The sequence below is a fragment of the Urocitellus parryii genome, chromosome 4 (assembly GCF_045843805.1).
Source record: "Urocitellus parryii isolate mUroPar1 chromosome 4, mUroPar1.hap1, whole genome shotgun sequence".
Taxonomy (NCBI): domain Eukaryota; kingdom Metazoa; phylum Chordata; class Mammalia; order Rodentia; family Sciuridae; genus Urocitellus; species Urocitellus parryii.
Window position 1 is genome coordinate 64763733 of NC_135534.1, and position 24814 is coordinate 64788546.

The 24814-nt window shown below is 36.9% G+C and overlaps 1 protein-coding gene across 1 annotated transcript in view; it reads right to left on the bottom strand.

Moving 5' to 3' along the window:
• C2cd3 (C2 domain containing 3 centriole elongation regulator) overlaps positions 1 to 24814 on the bottom strand; it is a 143277-nt gene that overhangs the window by 34626 nt on the left and 83837 nt on the right. The window contains exons 24-27 of the mRNA XM_026379501.2: positions 20713 to 21048; positions 11836 to 11974; positions 9330 to 9394; positions 6055 to 6260 (exon numbers count right to left, since the gene is read on the bottom strand). Coding sequence (XP_026235286.2) covers positions 6055 to 6260; positions 9330 to 9394; positions 11836 to 11974; positions 20713 to 21048 — 746 coding nt within the window. The remainder of the gene's footprint in view (positions 1 to 6054; positions 6261 to 9329; positions 9395 to 11835; positions 11975 to 20712; positions 21049 to 24814) is intronic.

Sequence of the window (24814 nt, forward strand, 5' to 3'; positions counted from 1 at the left end):
TTTAGATTTCTCTTTTACACTTCCTAAGATATAACAACTCTATATCCTCACCTCCTACCTCCTCAGCATATCATCCTACCCTCCCTCCTGGTTCTTTGTCCTCCATCAGAAACTGTAAACTTTTTTACAAACCTACTGAGTATACTGTGGATAATAATTGAATTCACCATTTCTGTATATTGTGACCAAACTGTAAACGTCTTAATACCAAACATTTGTTATATATAGTGCCCATCCCTACATGGGCACTATAAGCCTATAAGGTAAAAACAGTAACACCTTAGATCCACAGTGCTAGAAGGGAAGAAATACAAGCAATAGGAAAAAAAAAAAAAAGGAAGAAAGTGTCTCAAACAAATCAAGATACCACATTATCAGAATCCATGGCAAGAACAGCATAAGTAATTACTGAGAAGGAGTTCAGGATGTATATAATTAAAATGTTCTGCAAATTAAAGGATGATATAAGAGAGCAAATACAGGCAGCAAAAGATCATTTTGACAAAGAGCTACATAAACAAATTCAGGAAGCAAAAGATTACTTCAATAAGGAGTTCTAAAAAAAACAAACAGAAATCCTTGAAATGAAAGAAAAATAAACCAAATTAAAGCTCAATTGAAAGTATCACCAACAGATTAGACAACTTGGAAGATAGGACCTCAGACAATGAAGACAAAATATATAATACTGAAAATAATGTAGATAATACAGTGAATATGGTAATAAAACAAGAGCAAAACATTCCAGAAATATGGGATAACATAAAAAGACCAAATTTAAGAGTTATTGGGATAAAGGAGGGAATAGAGATCCAAACCAAATGAATGAGCAAACTATTCAATGAAATAATATCAGAAAATTTTCCAAACATGAAGAATGAATTGGAAAACCAAATTCAAGAGGCTTACAGGATGCCAAATGTACTTTTGATCACAACAGATCCACACCATCACTTTATAATGAAAATGCCTAGCCTACAGAATAGGGAGAGAATATTAAAAGCCACGAGAGAAAGAAATCAGATTACCTATATTAGATTATGTGCTGATTTTTCAACCCAGACCCTGAAAGCTACTAGATCCTGGAACAACATATATCAAGCTCTGAAAGAAAATGGATGCCAACCAAGAATCTTTTTTTTTTTTTTTTAAAGAGAGAGAGAGAGAGAGAGAGAGAGAGAGAGAATTTTTAAATATTTATTTATTTATTTTTTTAGTTTTTGGCAGACACAACATCTTTCTTTGTATGTGGTGCTGAGGATTGAACCTGGGCCGCACGCATGCCAGGCAAGCGCACTACTGCTTGAGCCCCATCCCCAGCCCCAGAATGTTATATACAGAAAAATTAAGCTTTAGATTTGATGATAAAATAAAAACCTTCCATGATAAACAAAAGTTAAAAGAATTTACAACTCAAAAGCCCGAACTATAGAACATCCTCAGCAAAATATTCCATGAAGAGGAATTGAAAAACAATAATGAAAATCAGCAAAGGGAGGAATTACACTAAAGGAAAAACTAATCAAAGGAGAAGCCAAGTCAGGTTAAATACCAAACATAAACAAAAATGACTGGGAATACAAATCATGTGTCAATAATAACCCTGAATGTAATGGCCTAAACTCACCAATCAAAAGACATGGATAGGCAGATTGGCTTAAAAAAAAAAAAAAAAAAGACACAACAATATGCTGCCTCCAAGAGACTCATCTCACAGAAAAAGACATCCACAGACTAAAGGTGAAAGGTTGGGAAAAATCATACCACTCTCATGAACTGCGAAAGCAAGCAAGGATCTCCATCCTCATATCAAATACAGTAGACTTCAAGCCAAAGTTAATCAAAAGGGATAAAGAAGGACATTTCATACTGCTTAAGGGAACCATTCATCAGTAATACATAACAATAATAAATTTATATGCCCCAAACAATGGAGCATTTTTGTTCATCAAACAAATTCTTTTCAAGTTCAAGAGTCAAACAGACCACAGCACAATAATTCTGGGTGACTTTAACATACTTTTTTCACCACTGGATAGATCGTCCAAACAAAAGCTGAATAAAGACTGACATATATAGAATATTTCATCCTCAATGAACAAATATACTTTCTTGTGTAATACCACTTCTCAGCAGCACATGGATCCTACTCTAAAATAGACCATATATTATGCCACAAAGCAACTCTTAGCAAATATAAAAAAGTAAGATACTGGGGCTGGGGATGTGGCTCAAATGGTAGCGTGCTTACCTAGCATGTGTGAGGCACTAAGTTCGATTCTCAGCACCACGTAAAAATAAAATAAAGATATTGTGTCCACCTAAAACTAAAAAATAAAAAATATTTGAAAAAGTAGAGATACTACCCTGCATTCTATCAGATCATAATGGAATGAAATTAGAAATCAATGATAAAATAAAAAAATAAAAGCTACTCCAACACCTGGAGACTAAATTTAGGCTACTGAATGAACAATGGTTTGCAAAAGACATCAAGAGGAGATTAAAAATTCTTAGAGGTGAATGAGAATGCAGATACAACGTATCAAAATCTCTGGGACACTATGAAGGCAGTACTAAGAGGAAAGTTCATTGCATGGAATTCATTCCTTAAAAGAAGAAAAAGTCAACAAATAAATGACTTAACATTATGTCCAAAAGCCCTAGAAAAAGAAGAACAAATCAACACCAAAAGCAGTAGGAGACAGGAAATAATTAAAATCAGAGCTGAAATCAATGAAATTGAAAAAAAAGAAACAATTGAAAAAACTGACAAAACAAAAAGTTGGTTCTTGGAAAAAATAAATAAAATTGACAAACCCTTAGCCATGCTAATGAAGAGAAGGAGAGAGAAAACTCAAATTAGTAACATATGTGATGAAAAAGGAAATATAACAACAGATACTACAGAAATACAGAAGATAATTAGAAATTATTTCGAAAATTTGTACTCCAATAAAATAAAAATAAGGCACTGACAAATTTCTAGAGTCATTTGATTTCCCCAAATTGAATCAGGATGATATATAAACAGATCAATTTTAAATGATGAAATAGAAGACACCATCAGAAGCCTACCAACCAAGAAACGCCCAGCACCAGATGGATACACAGCCAAATTCTACAAGACCTTTAAAGAAGAAATGAGGTCAGTATCACCCTGATTCCAAAAACCATGCCAAGACCCATCAAAAAAAGAAAACTCAGACCAATATGTCCAATGAACATAGATGCAAAAATTCTCAATAAAATTCTGGCAAAATGAATATAAAAACATATCAAAAAGATTGTGCACCATGATCAAGTGGGATTCATCCCAGATATGCAAGGTTGGTTCAACATACAGAAATCAATAAATGTAGTGATCATCACATCAATAGACTTAAAGATAAGAATCATATGATCATCTCAATAGATGCAGAAAAAGCATTCTACAAAACACAGCACCCCTTCATGTTCAAAACACTAGAAAAACTAGGGATAAAAGAAACATATCTCAACATTGTAAAAGCTATCTATGCAGAGCCCCAGCCAATATCATTCTAAATGGAAACAAATTGAAAGCATTTCCTCTAAAAACTGGATCAAAACAGGATGCCCTCTTTCACTACTTCTATTTAACATACTTCTTGAAACACTGGCCAGAGCAGTTAGACGAAAGAAATTAAAGGGATACAGATTGGAAAAGAAGAACTCCAATTATCTCTATTTGCCGACGATATGATTCTATACCTAGAAGACCCCAAAAATTCCACCAGAAAACTTCTATAACTAGTAAATGAATTCAGAAAAGTAGTAGTTTATAAAACCAACACCATAAATCAAAGACATTTCTGTACATCAGTGACAAATCCTCTGAAAGGGAAATGAGGAAACTACCTCATTTACAGTAGCCTCAAAAACCAACCAACCAACCAACCAACCAACCAACCAACCAACCAACCTTGGGAATCAACCTAATGAAAGAGGTGAAAGACCTCTATAATGAAAACTAAAGCACATTAAAGACCTTAGAAGTTGGAAAGATCTCCCTTGTTCTTGGATAGGCAGAATTAATATTGTCAAAATGACCATACAACCAAAAGCATTATACAGATTTATGCAATTCCAATCAAAATCCCAATGACATCCCTCAGAGAAATAAAAAAGCAATCATGAAATTCATCTGGAAAAATAAGAGACCCAGAAAGACGAAGCAATCCTTAGCAAGAAGAGTGAAGCAGGTGGCATCACTATACCAGAACTTAAACCATACTACAGAGCAATAGTAACAAAAACAACATGGTATTGGCACCAAAATAGACAGGTAGACCAATGGTACAGAATAGAGGACACAGAGACTAACCCACATAATTACGGTTATCAAAGGCATCAAAAACATACATTGGAGAAAAGATAGTCTCTTCAACAAATGGTGCTGCGAAAACTGGAAAGCCATATGCAACAAAATGAAATTAAACCCCTATCTCTCACTATGCACAAAACTCAACTCAGAGTGGATCAAGGACCTAGGAGTTAATCAGAGACCCTGAATCCAATAGAAGAAAAAGTAGGCCTAAATCTCCATCATATTGGATTAGGCCCTTACTTCCTTAACAAGACTCTTATAGCATAAGAATTAAACTCAAGAATTAATATTGAATGGAATCAGACTAAAAAGGTTCTCAGCAAAAGAAACAATCAGTGAGGTGAATAGAGAGCCTACAACTTGGGAACAAATTTTTACCACTTACACATCAGATAGAACACTAATCTCTAGGGTATATAAAGGACTCAAAAAGCTAAACACCAAAAAACAAAACAAAACAAACAAAACAAAACAAAACAAAACAAAAAAAAACCCAAATAACCCAATCAACAAATGGGCCAAGGAACTGAACAGACACTTCTCAGAAGGTTATATACAATCAATCAACAAATATATGAATAAATGTTCAATGTCTCTAGCAATCAGAGAAATACAAATCAAAACTACTCTAAGATTTCATCTCACTCCAGTCAGAATGGCAGCTACTTAAGAATACAAACAACAATAAGTGTTGGCGAGGATGTGGGGGAAAAGGCACACTCATACATTGCTTGTGGGACTGCAAAATGGTGCAGCCAATATGGAAAGCAGTATGGAGATTCCTTGGAAAACTGGGAATGGAATCATCATTTGACCCAGTTATCCCACTCCTCAGTTTATACCCAAAGGACTTAAAAACAGCATACTACAGTGATGCAGCTACATCAATGTTTATAGCAGAACAATTCACAATAGCTAAACTGTGGAACCAACCTACATGCCCTTCAGGAGATGAATGGATAAAGAAAATGTGAGATACACACACACACACACACATACACACACACACAATGGAATACTACTCAGCAATAAGATCATAAAATCATAGCATTTTCAGGTAAAAAAGGTGGTGTTGGAGAATATAATGCTAAGTGAAGTTATTCAATCTCAGAAAACCAAATGCCAAATGTTTTCTCTGATATAAGGAGGCTGATTCATAGTGAGGTTGGGAGGGGTAGCATGGAAGATTAGACAAACTCTAGATAGGGCAAAGGGGAGGGAAGGGGATGAAGGGGACAAGGGGGTAAAAAAAAAGATGGTGGAATGAGATGAACATCACTACCCTAAGTACATGTATGAAGAAGAGATGAATGGTGTGAATATACTTTGTATACAAGCAGAGATATGAAAAATTGTGCTCTCTATATGTAATATGAATTGTAATGCATTCTGGTGTCATATATAACAAATTAGAATAAAAATTTAAAAAAATAAGCCTAACTCCCAAAGACCTATTCTCTCTCTCACACACACTCACACACACACAAATGTTTGATTAACTGGTTTCCAGTATATTCAGAGTTGTATGTATAACTATTACTGTTATCTAAATCTAGAACATTTTCATCACTCCCCCAAAACCAGGAGGTTATTATGAGATAGGAAAATATAATGTGTTCTATAAGTCAGAAAGCACCAGCGTACAGGATCTTATGGGCTTTGCTCAGTAGGACCCTTACTAGTTAGATGTGAATCAGGATACATACCAGTGTTCTTGGGGTCTCCACCCCACGCCTTGCTTGTCTTTCTTCTTTGAAGTGCATCAAACTCTCCAAAGGGGAGATAGCAACTTTTATCTGCCCCTGGCACTCTCCACTGAAGTCTGTGATGTTATACCAGCCACAGATGAACTGGAAGCCAGACAGCAATGGGGAGAGGTCCACCGAGGCAAAGCCAATCACCCTCTCTTCATCTGTGGAAGAAACAGAAGAGTTGGGCAGCTTGGCTGGGCACACCCTGCCAGTGAGATTAGAGGCTGCACAGAGAAGCTGATCAGGCAACTTCAGAAGTTTAGTGATTCCAAAGCCATCAAAAAAGACAGATGATGAAGTTGAAAGAGCTGGTAACAAGAGCCTGCTATGAATTCCCTTTCTGCAAGGTGAGGGAAAAAATGGCAGGGTTGAGCCTTGTCCTTATGATATACGTAACTAGAAAATATCCCTAACTTAAGGAACACTTGTTCTTTTCCCTTGGTTATCATATCTCAGTGGTTTTCCTCAGGGCATTGAGTTTTGAAACTATGGAATTATAAGAGATTTGCATTTTCTTATTTATTCTTATCTTATCTGTATTTTCCAAATTTTCTAAGATATACATATTTATTATATCTAATTAAGAACAAATGAACACAAATTACAAAAAGAAGACAATCCCCTGGAAAACCGACACAGGTTACTCTATTTGTAGTCCCCTCTTACAGAATGTTCTGCTCCTTTGTTTCTCAGCTGAGGTGTGTTCTGAGAAGCCTCTAATATCCTAGTCTGGGTTAGATGTTCCCTTTCAGAGTACCCTGGATTGCCTAATCACACTAAACTATATATTTTTTGTGTCCCTCACTGGCTGTAAGCTCTGTGAGGTCAGGGACCATGTCTATCCCTGGCACTTGTCATAGTGATTGACACAGAGTAGGAATTCAAATAGCTGTTGAGTATAGCCTTTGTGTACTGCTTTGAGTACTTTCTATAATAGATTTGCTGAATCTGTGTGGAAAGGATGGATTTAAGAGAAGTCTATACACACTGAGAGAATTAGATAAATATTGCTTGGTTTGGTCTAGCATTTTCTTCACCTTCATTTAAAACAGAATCTTACAGGACCCCCTAGAGAGTCTGAAAATCTGCAATTTATTCTCTATACCCAATAGCTCTAGAACAGTATCAGCATAATAATAAAAGTATCTCTACTTATTAAGCAACAATTTTTCCTCATGAAACCCTGAAAGACAAGTACTATTATCCTAATTTAAAAAATGAGGAAGAGAGAAGAGATAAAGTGATCTATTTTAGGTCATATAGTTATTAAGTGGCAGAGTCAAAATTTGAACCCAGGTGTGCATATGGCCAAAGCTTATTCTTTTTTCTTGCTATTGAATTGAAGTGAACCCTGGTCTACTTGATGATTTCTCTAGCACTTTAAGGGGGGGGGAGCAAGAGAAGAGTGAGAAGCCCAGCTAAATAATGCAGGAATTTCTTGTTTTGATTTAAAGAAATCTGATTTTGGATCAGTTTTTCTGCATTGATGAGGCTGGATAATGGTGGGACTAGCTAGCTGAATGCAAAGCAGCAACATGGAACTAACCATCAAAACAAGAACAAAGGGCTGGGGTTGTGGCTCAGTGGTACAGTGCTTGCCTAGCACATGTGAAACACTAGGTTTGATTCTCAGCACCACATAAAAATAAGTAAATAAAATAAAGGTATATAAAATACAATAATATTATTAAAAAAAAAGAACAAAGCAGCCCTCACAAACAGGAACACAAGCAGAAATACTTTATGTAACTTATGTTACACCCTGATTACTCTGGTCTTTTAGGCTTTGTGGTCAATACTGAAAATTAGCATTGGCCAACAAAATATTGTGACTTTGTAGGTGACTCCAAATTGATGAAGGTTTGGAAACAAGCCCTAGTAAGAATCTTTTTTTTTGTTTTAGGTGGTGCTGGGGATCAAATCCAATGTTCACGCATGCTAGGCAAGCACTCTATCACTTAGCCACATCCCCATCCCCCAGCAGGAATGCTAAAGGAATTAGGTTTACAAGAGGGATATAGTGAAATAAAATTTACTAAGCTTACTAAACTGTGAGATGGTGGGACATCCTTAACACCTCATTTTTCTGCGACATCTAAACTTACCAGCATGGTGGAGTATAAGCAGTGAAGGTTGGATAGTTAGTTCAGAACTGAGCTTGAATCCTGACTACACCAATTAATAGCTATACAACTTTAGTTGCCACTAAACTTCCTTGGGCCTCAGCTTTTACATTTATGACATCAGATTAATTGTATTTGCACCTTGCAAGATTAGAGATGTCTGTCAAGTTCTTGGACACTGTCACTTGTTAATAAATACAATAAAATTGACAGGGTATTCATAAGTGTCAGGCTCTTATTTACTTCTCTCAAAACCCTCTAAAGTAGGTACTATTATTTTTCCTAGTTTATAGATGTGAAAACTGAAGCACAGAGAAGTTAAGTCATTTACCAAAAGTCATATTGCGACAGTAAAGGGCAGAATTGGCATATGAATCCAAAGTCTGGCTTTAGAACCAATGTTCCTTTTGGTGGGGGGATACTGGGGATTGAACCCAGGGGTGGTTAACGACTAAGCCACATTCCCAGCTCCTTTTTATAATATTTTGAGTCAGAGTCTCCATAAGTTACTAAGGGCCTCAATAAGTTGCTGAGGCTGGCCTTGAACTTGCAACCTTCATGCTTCAGCCTCCTGAGCCACTGAAATTACAGGTGTGTACTGTTGTGCCAGCAGAACCAATGTTTTTAACACGACTGGGTTATGCCGCTGAATAAATGGTAGTTGAGTAAAACTGGGTTCAAGGACCATGATGTCAGCATCTCTCTGAGTTTTTAAAACAAGGGAAAATAAGTTTTCTTTTGTACTGCCTAAAAATGCTAGTGTCTCTTGCTTAATAAACCAATCATCGAAAGGCCTTATCATGACACAAAGTGAAGAGAAATGACTGTATGTGGCATGTTGGGCACTGGTTACTGACAGACATAACTGGAAACATTCAAATGTATTTGGATTTCTTCACTAAGCAGGTAATCAAACAAAATATGATTTCTAAGTATTAAATTCCAGTGGAGAACACTGTGGCCTTCTGTGGGATTTCTCCCAATCCCCAAATATCTGCATCCTTAGCACTATCAATGCCACGGCTTCACTTGGTAAAAAAAAAAAAAAGACTGCAAATTGTCAACAGGACATAGCTTATTTTTATATTCACAGAACAGAGTTCATACCTCCTTTATGCCAAACTTTGAAGACCAGGGTTTGCTGTGGGTCCAGAAGCAGCTCTTTTGATAGCCTATTGAGAAAAACAATCACCATAAATTAACTGTGGGAATCTTCTGTAGTATGAATCTTAGATTTGAAGATTTCTTGTAGTTTGCAAAATAATTTCCCAGTATTGTTTCACTTCATCCTCAAAGGCATCTTCTAGAATATATTTTTATCTTCATGGTCAAAATGAGGGGACAGGCAGCACAGAGAGATGAAATAACTTGCCAAGACTTGAAAACAGTTTCTCAAGCTGCAGCACTTCCCCTTCACCCTGGTATTTACATTCAAACTGTTTCTCTAAGGGAATTGAGTATGGGAAGGGAGCTTCTCAACATGTAATTAACAGTTTTATCGGGAGTGGGTAAGGATTCTTTTGAAGTTTTAAGGTGAGAGAATAGTAAGAATGGAAGAGAGAAAAAAACAACAATTATTAAACACCTACCTGCAGGCATAGTACTATGTGTTTCATATATATTTAATCAACATGAAAACCTATGGCATGGGTGCTATAATCCTGTTTTATAATCCTGAAGCTAGGCTCCGAGAGGAAAAGTGATTTACTTAAGGTTATATAAGAGTAAATAGCAGGGCTGGATTTGAACTTTGAACACCTGACTCTTCTACACTGTGCAGAGGCAAGGCAACAAAATAAGAATGTGCCCAACTTTCAAAGCAAATAAAGAAGCTGAAGTGGAATTTACTAACAACCTCTAATATATTTTATATAAAGAAAATTGCAGTTCTCAATTAAAAGCTAAAGTTTGAAGTTCTAAAACAGGAGCCACTATTTTAGGTGAGCAAGATAGAGATCCAGAGAAAACCAAGAGACTTCATTTCATTCCCTAAACAGCACTAGTGAACCTACTGGAGAGTCTACTTCAAGATCCAGAAAAGACAGTATGCTAAAGTGAAAGTAACACAGTGTTAGGATTCTAATTGTAGACTTAATTTTGTGATAAAGATATTGTAAACAGCACTACTATTCATTTTTCTTTTAATCCTGCCTTTGTTTTCAACAAAAATATGTAACCTCCCTTGGCCACAATCTCCTCAACTGTAAAGTTCAGGGACAAAATCAGGAGCTTGCTAAAAGTCCCTTCATTGAGTTTGTGAAGCTTTATAATTATTCTGTTAGGCTGCCTCCACTTAGAAGCTTAATCTTTTGGTTTCCTGACTTTTGGGGTAGATTTAATATTTTAGATGAGTACCCTGGTTACTATGTCTCGAATTTCTGTTATTTCCAGTAGCTCACTATAATATTGCTAAGTTTTCAGCTTCTGACTCAGGTCAGCCTCTCAAATTATACAAAACTGAACATGTGAGCAAATGATGAGACTCAAGTACACGAACACTGCGAGAAAATAGATTAGAGAGTATGTACTATGGCTGGTGTTGGTGGACAAGAATTAAATTTTGTAAAAGGTGAGGCAGTGTAATGATAATTAGCATTAGCATCCACATATTTAATGATGCTCAGAGTAAGAGAAGAAAAGGAAGGACAAACACTGCACCCCACTTGTGGACCTTCTATGCCAGCCCCCCACCTCGGTAACATAATTGACAAAAACTCCACCTGCTATTTTTTGAGCTTATTAAAGGAAAGCTGATGTTTGTTATACACATACTATGTACTATGAAGTAGTATTTCTAATTTGAACCTTATAATAACTCTACAAAAATTATATTTGTTTTACAGATAAGGAATCTGAACTAACTTGTTCACACAGCTCGTAAATAACAGATGGGGTTAGAGGTCAAGTCTCTCTGGTTCCAAAGCCAAGGCTCCAGAGTATTTTACAAGGATGAAAAATACACAGCCTTTCCTGAGGTTTGTTCTTTCTGACTGGAGTGCTCTTTTCACCCTACTTCAACTGAACAACTTGTATACGTTCTTCAATTTTTTTTTTTAAAGTTGTTGATAGACCTTTATTTTATTTATTTATATGTGGTGCTGAGACTCAAACCCAGTGCCTCACACATGCCAGGCAAGTGCTCTATAGCTGAGTCCCAGCCCCAGACCATACATTCTTCAATATTTAGCAGAGGTATCTTATTTATGAAGCTTATCCTGAATTTTCAGGATGGCCCAAATACTCTTTTTATTCTGAGCTCCACTAGCATCCTTTTTACTTTTGTTACAACATGTGTCACACTTAATTGTAATATTTTATTTGTATTTCTTCCTAGTTAGACCTTGAACTCAATAGCAGAGAATTTCAATGCTGAGTGCCTATAACAGAAGAGGGTATATAAGCGGCTGCCTCACTGAATACTTTCTGAATGCTACTGATTAGAGTTAAACCACTGTTAGCACTAGTGAATTCATAAGCACTAGGATTAAATAACTGCCTGCATAAGAAAAGTATTTTTTAGGACTGCTTAAATATTGTGTTAATTATTTTGTGCTTTTCTTTTGGAACAAAAGGCAGATTCTGGGAGGTCAATGGAACATCAGCAAATACAAACCTTGACTGCTGTTGAAAATTCCAGATGGGAGAATCTGTGTTTTCAATCACTTGGGTGTACACAGGAGATGGCTCATCAGCTGTTGCAAAGGATACACAACAACTGGGTATTGATACTTTTCGCTCTGTCAAGGGGCTCCCTGAAATAGAACATAGAGTGACTATACTTTAGGGTACCAAAAAGAACGTGCTAGAAGTAGCCTCCCACTATACAGTACAAGCAGGATCATTTCTAGCCCTTTTTGACCTTTGGGTCTTTGAGTTACTCCCTGTACTTACAATGTGTCTAGTGATTTTTCTACTACTGCAATTGTTCTTTTAAGGCTCTGTTCATAAACAATCCGCAGCAAGAAGGGAATTCTCCCATCTCTTCATGAGATGATGGGAATACTAGGGAGAGGAGAAAAAACTGCAGAGTCTTAGACTTAAGAGTCAGACGATCAATTATTAGCTCTACCATACATGTTCTGTGTGATCTTGGGCAAGGACTGTCTAGGTCACAGTTCCTTCAAGTAAAATGGGACATATTATACTTATACAACCTAAGATGGTTATAAGGATTAAAAATATTCACTAATAGTAGATACAATATCACAGGCACTGTTCAAAGAAATTTACATATATTAACTCATTGAATCCTTAACATAACCCTATGAGACAGGCATTTTTCTATTATTATTCCCATTTTATAGATTTTAAAAACCCGTGGTAAGGAGTGATTAAGTTAGTTGGTCACACATTTATTAAATGGCGGAACAGAAAGTGAAATTTAAGCATTCAGGCTCCAGGATCCATGTTCTAAACCATGTCCTACTTTTGCCTCAATGGAGTGTTAAAGAATCCCATAGTACTGTGTGAAACACTGGGTACTGTGCTGGTGTTAATTTTTATAAGATCAGGTTTCCAAAGTGGGAGACTCAGTGAAGTCATTTATTCTGTCTTAAAACAATTTAAAATGAAGATGGTGGATGATACTTGATAGTCTAATTTAGCTGTTTAATAAGATAACCCACTAGGCCACAGGTGGCTATTCAATGTTAAATTAATTTAAAATTAAATATGATTAAAATTCATTTCCTGGGCTGAAGATGTAGAACACTTGCCTAGCATGTGCAAGGCCCTGGGTTCAACCCCAACACAGGAGGGGAAAAAAGGCAGTTCTTTGTTTATAAATCATATTTGAAGTGCTCAATAGCTATATGGGGCAAATGGCCACCATACTAAACAATGAAGACACAGAACACTTCCATCATAGAATCAAGTTCAGGGCTGGGGTTGTAGCTCAGTGGTAGAACGCTTGTACTGGGTTTGATCCTCAGCATCACATAAAAATACATAAATAAAAAAAATAAATATATTTTTTAAAAAGTTAAAAAAAATCAATAAAAAGATTTTATATTATGTTCCATCATAGAGACATATTTGTTTAAACCATGCAAAGCATTTTTGTCCCCAAATTTTGGTAAAGGATTGATGTGTCATGCTGTTTAATCTCATGACTCAAGCATTTCAGGATACAAAATCAGACCAGCAAGCATTACTTTTATAGTTTTTACTGGGCACAATAATGAAAGAAATTGGGTGACAGAAAGAGAAAAGGGAGAAATAGAGACTTTGTGAGGAGGCCCTGGAAAAGAACTGAAGTGGAGGAAGAGACCTGCTAATTTCACAAGTGAGACCTAGTGGGAAATAAAGCAGGTAGAGGAGCCTTAGAATTGGAAAAGGACTAAAGTATAGAAGAACTATAGAAGGACCGGGCAGTGGCACATGCCTGTAATCCCAGCAGCTCAGGAGCAGAGGCAGCAAGATGGTAAGTTTCAGGCTAGCCTAAGCAACACAATGAGGCCCTAAGCAACTGAGTGAGACCGATCTTAAAAATAAATAAATAAATAAAAAGGGCTGGAGATATATTTAGTGGTAAAGTGCCCTTGGGTTAAATCCATAGTACGAAAATAAAACAAAACAAACAAAAACCATGAGGAATCAAATAATACCATTGGCTACAATATGGCAAAACCATTTTATAAGCATATTGGTGAAAGAACAAGGAAAGATGATTCTAACAAAATGGAAATAAGCAAAGAATATTTAATGGAAACAGTACTCATCATTGTTCACTTAAAAAGTACAGAACAGCACTAATAATACCTTTATCTAGTGAGCTATCTTCTTAAAAAATTTTATTTTAGTGTAACTAAATAATATTTATATTATTGACTTGCTTAGCATCTACCCCACCTACTTTCATTGTATTATATTCCTTGATTATAGAGATTGAAAGTGTTAAAAACTATATTTCCAAGACACATACAACTAGGATATGGAGGGAAATTGATCTCTCCCACTTAAGATAACCTTCACAAAAGATGTGGATGGCATACATGAGGTAGAAGACATCCTTCATCTCCTGTGTTTGCTAATAACAAGGAACCTGCAGAGATATTGTTTTCTGCTCCAGGATTTGGTCCTGGATATAGACAGGCCCTGGTAATGGCAATGAGGATAGTTTGTGGTTCTTGAATTTGTTTTGGCACTGTATCTTGAACTTAAAAGGTTAAGAGGTTCTCTCATGAAAGTTTAGCCTAGAGCCCAGTCCTTTAAGCCTTTCCAATGCCATGAAATACCTTAATATTCCATACTAACCTGCTTTCTGCTTAAAAACAGCTAGAGTGGGTTCTGTTTCCTACAACTAGACTCTGCCTGATACAACCTCCCCCTCCCTACTTTCCTTTGTGGGTTTTCATCTTCTTTTTTCCTCTATGGTATTGCAGATTGAATTCAGGGCCTTGTACACTCTAGGCCTGAGTTCTCCCACCAAGCTACATCTCCTTTTTTATTTTGAGACAGCATCTTCCTAAATTGTTCAGGCTGGTTTTGAACTTGTAATCCTCCTGCCTCAGCCTCCGGAGTAGCTGGAATTATAGATATGCCACTGTACCTGGTGGTCTTAAGCTGTTCAACTGATTTCTTCTAATAAAATGTAAACTCTCACAATTAGGGAGAGATAACCTGCCTCTATCACAGCAGTTCTCACAGTATTCTAGAGTAATCTGTGTTTCCTTCAGTAGACTGAGGATGCACAAAAGGGCCCAATGCCCTTATAATAGGTTTGCAGAATCACCTCTGCCCTCTGTTTACAGAAGGTTGCCAGGGTTGGAGGAGAGAAAAGCTGACTCATCTGCTTGCATGCACACAAGCAGAGGTTTCCAGAAACAGACAGATCATCAGAGAGGATTACCTGCAATGCTGAGAGAGTCAAGATAATGTTTCCTTGATAATGTTGATAATGTTTCCTTGTTTCCCATGTTCTCAAACACTAATTTAGTATACCACCTCATTCTAGTTCTTTCAACCTCAGTTTTTTCATCTGAAATGTGCTACCAATTACTTTCCATTATATATATATATATATATATATATATATATATATATATATATATATGTATTATCTGAGATTGAATGAAGGGCACTTACCACTGAGCTACATCCCAAGCCCTTTTTAGCTTTTATTTTGAGACAGGGTCTGGTTAAGTTGCTTAGGACCTCACTAAGTTGCTGAGGCTGACGCTGAATTTGGAATCGCCTCCAGATTATGGGCATGCACCACCATGCCCAGCTTCACAGTAAAATTCTAACTCTAGATGTACACCAATATTGCTCAGATCTCTTTTTCATACCACTGGCTTCCCACCCACTGAGTTTTACTTGTAAAGCAACTATTTGCTAAAGGCCTTGAAACAAAATTACTATTTTGACTTTGGAAGAAAATTGTTCTTTAATCAGTCTTAAGCAGAAATGCTCCTTTGAGCCAAACAGGCAGGTGATAAATCAGGATTCCCTGTCTCTCTCCCTTGTGTATAAACTTATTTGAGCCTGTTTATGTTTCTGGAAAAGGTCAAGTTCTCAAACACATTTGGAGGTGGCCCAGAAGAAAATCACTATTCCTCTCACAGGGTTGAGACACACATTGAGAACAGTTAAGAAGACCTGAGCGGAATCAATTTTATCATTCCAGAGTTTTCACTGAATTTCCTGTGTTTTCCATAAGAATGAAAATAGTCTTATGAATCAAGAATGGCATAATTTTAAGGTCTTCAGGGAATAGACCAAGAAGGGCAATAATTGGGTCAAATGGTGGTTCCATTCCTAGCTTTCCCAGGAATTTCCATACTGCTTTCTGTTAAGGTTTAGTATGCCTGTTGAAGCCCCCTAAAGCCCAAGGTTATGCAAGAGCAGTGGCTAAGACAAAGGTCAGCTTGGGCAGGCCCAAGCTAGGAGGAGAAAATGTTCTTTTCCCCTTGTCTTAAGTCACAAGCTCTGCATACCTGGGCCAACAGGGAGAGGCTCTTGGCATGCTTAGCCTGGGAACAGTACATAGTAAAGAAACACATGCAGCCTTAGATGATTAGATGAACTCTATAAAAGAACTCTTGGCTTTACTGAGCAAATAAATAAGAACGATCAGACTTTAGTTTAATATACTTGCTGAAGCATGTTATCAGGACAATGTGGACAAAGTGATGTAAAAGAATTGTTTGCCTTATGTCTAGAAGTGTATAAAAGAAACTAAGAAATAAACATCAGCATGCAGTTGCATTTGCTGCCTTTGCTCTGCATCCCCTGTGTCCTGATTTCTTCGCGACCCTTACCCAGGGACCCGAACGCACTAGACGTTCACAGCTTTCCAAATTGGCCTCACCAATTTGCAGTCCCACCAGCAATGTACAAGAGTACCCTTTTCGCCACATCCTCTCCAGCACTTGTTATTGTTTGACTTCATAATGGCTGCCAATCTTACTGGAGTGAGATGGTATCTTAGGGTAGTTTTGATTTGCATTTCTCTGACTGCTAGAGATGGTGAGCATTTTTTCATGTACTTATTGATTGATTGCATGTCCTCCTCTGAGAAGTGTCTGTTCAGGTCCTTGGCCCATTTGTTGATTGGGTTATTTGTTGTCTTATTGTCTAATTTTTTGAGTTCTTTGTAAACTCTGGATATTAAGGCTCTATCTGAAGTGTGAGGGGTAAAAATTTGTTCCCATGATGTAGGCTCCCGATTTACTTCTCTTATTGTTTCTCTTGCTGTGAAAAAACTTTTTAGTTTAAGTAAGTCCCATTTGTTGATTCTTGCTATTAACTCTTGTGCTATGGGTGTCCTGTTAAGGAATTTGGAGCCTGATCCCACAATATGTAGATCGTAGCCAACTTTTTCTTCTATCATACGCAGAGTCTCTGATTTGATATCAAGGTCCTTGATCCATTTTGAGCTAATTTTTGTGCATGGTGAGAGGAGGGGATTCAGTTTCATTTTGTTGCATATGGATTTCCAGTTTTCCCAACACCGTTTGTTGAAGATGCTATCCTTCCTCCATTGCATGCTTTTAGCCCCTTTATTGAATATAAGATAGTTGTAACTTTGTGGATTAGTCTCTGTATCCTCTATTCTGTACCATTGGTCCACTCGCCTGTTTTGGTACCAGTACCATGCTGTTTTTGTTACTATTGCTCTGTAGTATAGTTTGAAATCTGGTATTGCTATACCACCTGATTCACACTTCCTGCTTAGAATTGCTTTTGCTATTCTGGGTCTTTTTTTTTTCCATATGAATTTCATGATTGCTTTATCTATTTCTACAAGCAATGCCATACTGCCACATCGATGTTCACAGCAGCACAATTCACAATAGCTAGACTGTGGAACCAACCCAGATGCCCTTCAATGGATGAATGGATTAAAAATGTGGCATTTATACACCATGGAGTATTACGCAGCACTAAAAAATGACAAAATCATGGAATTTGCAGGGAAATGGATGGCACTAGAGCAGATTATGCTTAGTGAAGCTAGCCAATCCCTAAAAAACAAATACCAAATGTCTTCTTTGATATAATGAGAGCAACTAAGAATAGAGCAGGGAGGAAGAGCAGGAAGAAAAGATTGACATTAAACAGAGGCACAAGATGGGAGGGAAAGAGAGAGAAAAGGGGAATTGCATGGAAATGGAAAGAGACCCTCATTGTTATAAAAAACTACATAAAAGAGGTTGTGAGGGGAATTGGAAGAAAAAATAAGGAGAGAAATGAATTACAGTAGATGGGATAGAAAGAGAAGATGGGGGAGGGGGATAGTAGAGGATAGGAAAGGTAGCAGAATACAACAGTCACTAGTATGGCATTATGTAAAAATGTGAATGTGTAACCGATGTGATTCTGCAATCTGTATTTGGGGTAAAAATGGGAGTTCATAACTCACTTGAAACTAATGTTTGAAATATGATATGTCAAGAGCTTTGTAAGGTTTTGAACAACCAATAAAAAAAAAAGAAAAAAAAGAATGGCATAATTGTTTTAATGAGATTAAAATAACTTCTTTTGTTTTAAGAAAGTATTTTCTTATACACACTAAACTCATGCTGATCATACTTATGAAAATCACCTAAGATAGGTGTCTCTCTCCCTATTTTACAAATAAGGCAACCAAGGAACAGAAAAGCAAAGTGGCTCACTCATCATGCACCTGGTTAACTAGAATTTGGAAGAACCAGCCAGATTTCCTGACTCCTTCTCTAGGGTTTTTCCACTGTAATAGTTCTAAGTAACTGTTAGGAGAAGAGCTTTCCCCTTTAGCCTAAAGTGATTTTCACTTTAGGCTAGGAAAATTTTCCCCTCAAGTATTGCCTAATTTTATATATTATACAAATTTAGTCCAGTTCTCTTAAGCTAACATTAACTGACACCTCTATGTCACACATGCACAAGATGAATCATATTTGATTCTTGATCTGAGAGAGATAAAAAGAGATTATTAAAATGCACTAAGATAAACAATATGCTAAAAGTGGGAACCCAGGGATGCCTGTCCTCCTGCCTGGGTAGGCTAATGAGTACCTCTAGGAGTTGATGATACTGTAGCTAATTTTGTTTCCTGGGCATAATTTATATTCCTTCAAATCACTTTACCTCTTAGTTTTTCAGCTGCCTCATTTATAAAACAGGGCTAGACATAGAACTGTCTTGTCAAATGTGAGTATGAAAAAATCTTAAGAGTACTGAATTAAAGCTGTTATTTTCATTTATTTATTTATTTTTGTTGTTGTTGTTGTTTTGAGACAGGGGTCTCACTATGTTACCCAGGCTGGCCCTGAACTTCTTGGCTCAGGCCATTCTCTTGCCTCAGCCTCCTGAACAGCTGGAATTATAGGCCTGTGCTACCCTGTACAGCTTAATGTTGTTTCATAATGGAAAGTTTCTCAGAGCTTTTTCTTTTTAATTTTTTTTAGATGTTGATGGACCTATATTTCATTCATTTATTTATATGTGGTGCTGAGGATTGAACCCAGTGCCTCATAGATGCTAAAAGGCCCAGAGACTCAGTGCTCTACCACTGAGCCACAACCCCAGTCTTCAGAGCTACGGATGAAAACTTTGAGACAAAGAAAGGATAACTTGTTAAAAAATTGACATGCATGTATGCATGCACGTACGTACATACCCTATTGGTTAGGGGCACACAGATGAATGTTTCTACTAGAATGTAATTTCCACAAGGGCACCACACTGTCTATCTTATTCACTGATTTATCCCTGGCACTAAAGACAGTGCATAGCACATAGCAAATACTACAGTTAAGTTTTGTTGCCACATGAATGACTGCATTTTGAATAAACAAATGAGATAAGGTCTTTGCTCTTGAGCTGCTTAAATCTAGTGAAGAAGAAAATCATGGAAACAATTTTAGTACCATGTGATAAGACACAACACTGAAGAAAGCAAAAGTGGTAAGGGAGCAAACAGAAGGGGGCCTTTACATTACCTCTGGTTCATGGTGATGTTTGAGTTGAGTCTTTGGGAGAAGAGATGAAATGAACCAGGCAAAAGAAAAGAGTGACAACAAGGGGAAAATTTAGGGGAGAGTGCAAGGTAGAATAAAGGTAGGGAAGGAATTCTTTATGCCATGAATTCCTTTGACCATCAGATGAAGTCTCTGGGCCTTTTAACAATGTTTCTTTAAAATGTGTAATACAGAAGCCAGGTGTGATAGTAATTACAGCCACTTGGGAGGCTGAGATGGGGGACTGCAAGTTTAGGGTCAGCCTCAGAAACTTAGTGCATTTATGTCTTAAAAACAACATAAAATACCCATGATTATAAGGAAATGCAATTAGACTGAAACAGTCAGGGAAACTTAAAAGAACTTTGTGATATGGATATGTTTAATTAACAAGATCTTATGGCAACAATTGCTGTAATTTCAAAGCAATGATAAGTATAAATAATATTCCAAGATATCCGCAATAATATAATGTGATATAAAAATACCTGTGATTTCTATTGTTGATGACATCACAGGTACTATTTTAAAAAATTAAAATTTAGTTAGAGTAAAAAATTAAAAATTCTAATTAGCAGTTAATAAAAATTAAAATGTAATTATTTTCTTATCCAAGTCACCAACCCTCAGTTTCATTTATGAATCCCTTGGGGGTTTATGGATCTACTGTTAAGAATTCCCTGAGTCCAGGTACATACTGAAGGCCTGAGTGAGTGGCAATGGAGAAGAAGAGATTTCTGAGAAATTTAAGATACAGAACAATTTAATAGATGTGATGATATGATGGTAGATAAAGAAAAGAGAAATATCTAGGTAGATGTCCAAGTTTCTAGACTGGGGAATTTATGATATGCCACATTAGGATATTGAAAAAGATCAGTTTTAAGTTCAAAAAAGCTTTCATGTTATTTTAGGCTTGGGAAATATAATAATTATTAGTAATTAATCACTTTTATAGGTCCTGTCATGATTTGAAAGATTTGTGAAGATAGGACCATTTCCTGAGAAATCAGAAATTTGCCCCAGGATAAATAAGCAAAGCCTACCTTTCAAGCTCAAGTGCATTGCTCTTTCTACCAGGATACTGACTGCAAAAGTTCTTTCCAATTCGGCAGGGTCCTCCTGGGCCAGGCAGACTTCAGAGGTGGTGCTGTTGCAGGGGACCTGGGTGGAGGCAGACTTTTGGTGGCCACCAGGTGGAGAGAGCTGGATTTCATCATTCCTTCTGGAGAGCTGCTCAGACTCACTGTGACTACTGCAGTCCACAGAGTCCAGTTCATGAGTGGGCTCAGTGTGTGGAGAAAGAGAGGAAAGAACCACATGAACTCGCAAGGCAGCTCCTGAGAGGTTGGAAGCATTACGTCCAAAGAGAGGATACACACCTGCAGAGGATAGAGGAGAACAAGCCTTGGCAAGCAAGAACCAAAAACACTCTCTAATTTTGGAGGAAATACTCACTGAGGGTATATGTGGTTCTCTCTCTTGGGACAGGCCCACAGGCCCCAACACACCAATTTGCAAAAAAAAAATATGAAGTTGATATGCAATGTGAGAATTTTTACAATGTCTCTATTATCTGCTTTGAAGCTAAAACCAAAAGACTATCAGGCAGAGTTGTTGTGGAAGGGATTCATGTACTAGAGCAACTAGCTGAGCCTAAGTTTTTTTTTTGTGTGTGTGTGTGTGTTGTTGGGAATTGAACACAGGGGCTTTGTGCATGCTAGGCAAACACTCTACTTCGGAGTCCAAGTCCAATATTTGATGAAATCACAAGTGTCCGTCTTCTCTTCTTCATGTTCCATAGGCTCCTATTTTTAGACTTCTCCCAATCAGGAAGTTGTACTGGTGCTCAGTTGAACCCTGCTTCACCAATTAAATATGTTATGGCAGTAACCCTGATGATTATTTTGAAGGGAAATAGGAGGTGGAAGCAGGAGGCAAGAAGGAAAAGTAAGGGAATTAATGGTAGTTAAGTCTTTTTTATGTGCCAGAATCTCAGAAGGATTAAATAATTTGCTAAGATCACTATACCAGTAAACGGCAGATTTAAACCCAGGGATCTGAACTTTGCTGGTTTGCTGCATGTTAAAATGAGATTTTACTTACAAAGCAGAAGGCACCAAGAGTTCCTTCTGAATCTCAAAGTTTGCTCTGTTAAACTCAATTCAGGAAAATGGAGTTAACAGATTCACATATGGCACACATAAGATAGAACTTTCTAGTCTTTTTTTATTTTTAAATAAACTATTTTCTTCTTGGTGGAATATGTAAATTATTATGATTATCATGAACAGAAAATAAGGGCAAGTCATAAGAGGGAAGACACCTAAAGGCAACACAGTTAAATCCTTATCCTCAGGAAACTTAATAGTATGCAGAAGTCAGCTGGATGGATCCTAGATGGGTTGACTGACTCATTCAACAAAAACAAAAATGCAATGTCTTGTATAAGGCCCTTGAACAAGTGGATAAAAAGCTCAGACTAGTGGAATGTGGAGAAGTGGAAGGGGCATGGATGATATAAAAAGTTAAATAACCTCTTTAGTATTGTTTAATATAAAGGGGTATATATGCTAGACCCTTAGATCTATATTTAGTGTTCAAAATCTACATTCTTCAGAAGACTGAAGTTAAAAGCCTGTCTTTATGAAGTTCATTCAAGTACCCTTGGCTCACTTCAAGGACTTTCCTCTTGCTCTCTGAAGTGATTCCAAGCCAGCCTCAATAAAATAGGGCATACAACATTTGATAAGGTGCTCCACTGGGCCAGATTTATGCTTGCGGGATCCAGAGAGTTCAGATAATTTGGACAATCACCCAAATTCACTCAGTTATCTTCTTTTAACCTGCTCAATTAAAGGGTCAGAGTAAAATAGACTAACTCACAAAATTACAATTATCTTATATTAGACAAAGGTGCCTAAAACATGCATTGGAGAAAAGATAGCATCTTCAACAAATGGTGCTAGGAAAATTGGAAATCCATATGCAACAAAATGAAATTAAACCCCTATTTCTCACCGTGCACAAAACTTAACTCAAAATGGATCAAAGACCTAGGAATTAAATCAGAGACTCTGCATTTAATAGAAGAAAAAGTAGGCCCTAATCTTCATCATGTGGGATTAGGCCCCAACTTTCTTAATAAGACTCCTATAGCACAAGAATTAAAACCAAGAATCAATAAATGGGATAGCCTCAAACTAAAAAGTTTCTTCTCAGCAAAAGAAACAATCTGTGAGGTGAACAGAGAGCCTACATCCTTGGAGCAAATTTTTACCCCTCACACATCAGAACACTAATCTCTAGCATATATAAAGAACTAAAAAAGCTAAGCACCAATAAATAAATAAATAAATAAATAAATAACCCAATCAACAAATAAGCCAAGGATCTGAAGAGACACTTCTCAGAAGAGGATATATAATCAATCAACAAATATATGAAAAAATGCTCAGCATCTCTAGCAATTAGAGCAATGCAAATCAAAACTACTCTAAGATATCACCTCACTCTCGTCAGAATGGCAACTATTATGAAGACAAACAACAATAAGTGTTGGCAAGGATGTGGGGAAAAAGGTACACTCATACATTGCTGGTGGGCCTGCAAATTGGTGCAGCCAATATGGAAAGCAGTATGGAAATCTGGGAATGGAACCACCATTTGACCCAGCTATCCTTCTCCTCAGACTATACCCAAAGTACTTAAAAACAGCATACTACAGGGACGCAGCCATATCAGTGTTTATAACAGCACAATTCACAATAGCTAAACTGTGGAGCCAACCTAGATGCCCTTCAGTGGATGAATGGATAAAAAAAATGTGGCATATATACACAATGGAATTTTACTCAGCAATAAAAGAGAATAAAATCATGGCATTTGCAGGTAAATGGATGGCATTGGAGAAGATAATGCTAAGTAAATCTCCCAAAACCAAATGTTTCCTCTGATATAAGGAGGCTGACTCATAGTGGGGTAGGGAAGGAGAGCATGGGAGGAATAGATGAATTCTAGATAGGGAAGAGGGGTGGAAGGGAAAGGGAGGGGGCAGGGGATTAGCAAGGATGGTGGAATGTGATCGACATCATTAACCAAAGTACATATATAAAGACACAAATTGGGTGTCAAAATATGTTATATAGAGAGATATGAAAAATCGTGGTATATATGTGTAATAAGAATTGTAATGCAAAAAAACCCCAAAGTGCATGTATAAAGACATGAATTCGTGTGAACATACTTTATATACAAAGATATGAAAAATTGTGCTCTAGATGTGTAATACGAATTGAAATTCATTCCACTGTCGTGTATTTAAAAAAAATAAAATCAATTAAAAAAATAGGGGGAAATGACAAACCTTACAGGAGTGTTATGCTGAATAAATATCATGTTTGTAAAGAATATAGTCTGTTTAGCTGGAATTTATTCTGCACTATACTTGCTAGAATTTTTTTTTTTTTTTAAAGAATGCAAAGCTGTTATTCCTGTATTCAGAACCCATTATAATAGTTTTCCATAGCTCCTGGAAAAAAGTTCAAACTTTTCTACTTAGAAGTAAGAGTTGAAACATAGTACTCTTGCCTACCTCTCTAGCTTTATCGTCCACCATTCCAACCTATGTATCCTATGATCTGGCTATCCCCACTTATACCACTTAAAATTTATCAAACCGCTTAATGCCTCTGTGCCTCCATAAGTGCTCTTCCCCTTTTAAGAATACCTTTCTTTCCTCCTTTCCTTGGCTTATCTCTAAATCCTTTGAAACTTGGAGGTCAAGTACCACTTTCATTGAGGTGTCATCTTTGCCCCAGAGATGCTGCATCCCTATGCTTCCAGAGCACCACTGAGAATACTTTTAGTTCTTATGCTTCCCTGTAATTAGTTTACTATTGTATTCTCACAGTAGACAGTAAAATCAATGAGGTCAGGGACTATTTCTTACTCATGTTTGAATTCTCAGGGATCAAGAAAGTACCCAACCCATAGCATTTGTAAAATGTTACTGTTTTCTTTTCTGTATGATAATGAACTGACTGATTCTTGTGAAAAAAATATTTAGCATATTATTCACAAGAATCAGTTCATTACCATATAGATTTTCTTTATGGGTCCAAATGTGCTGGCCAGAGAGGATGCATA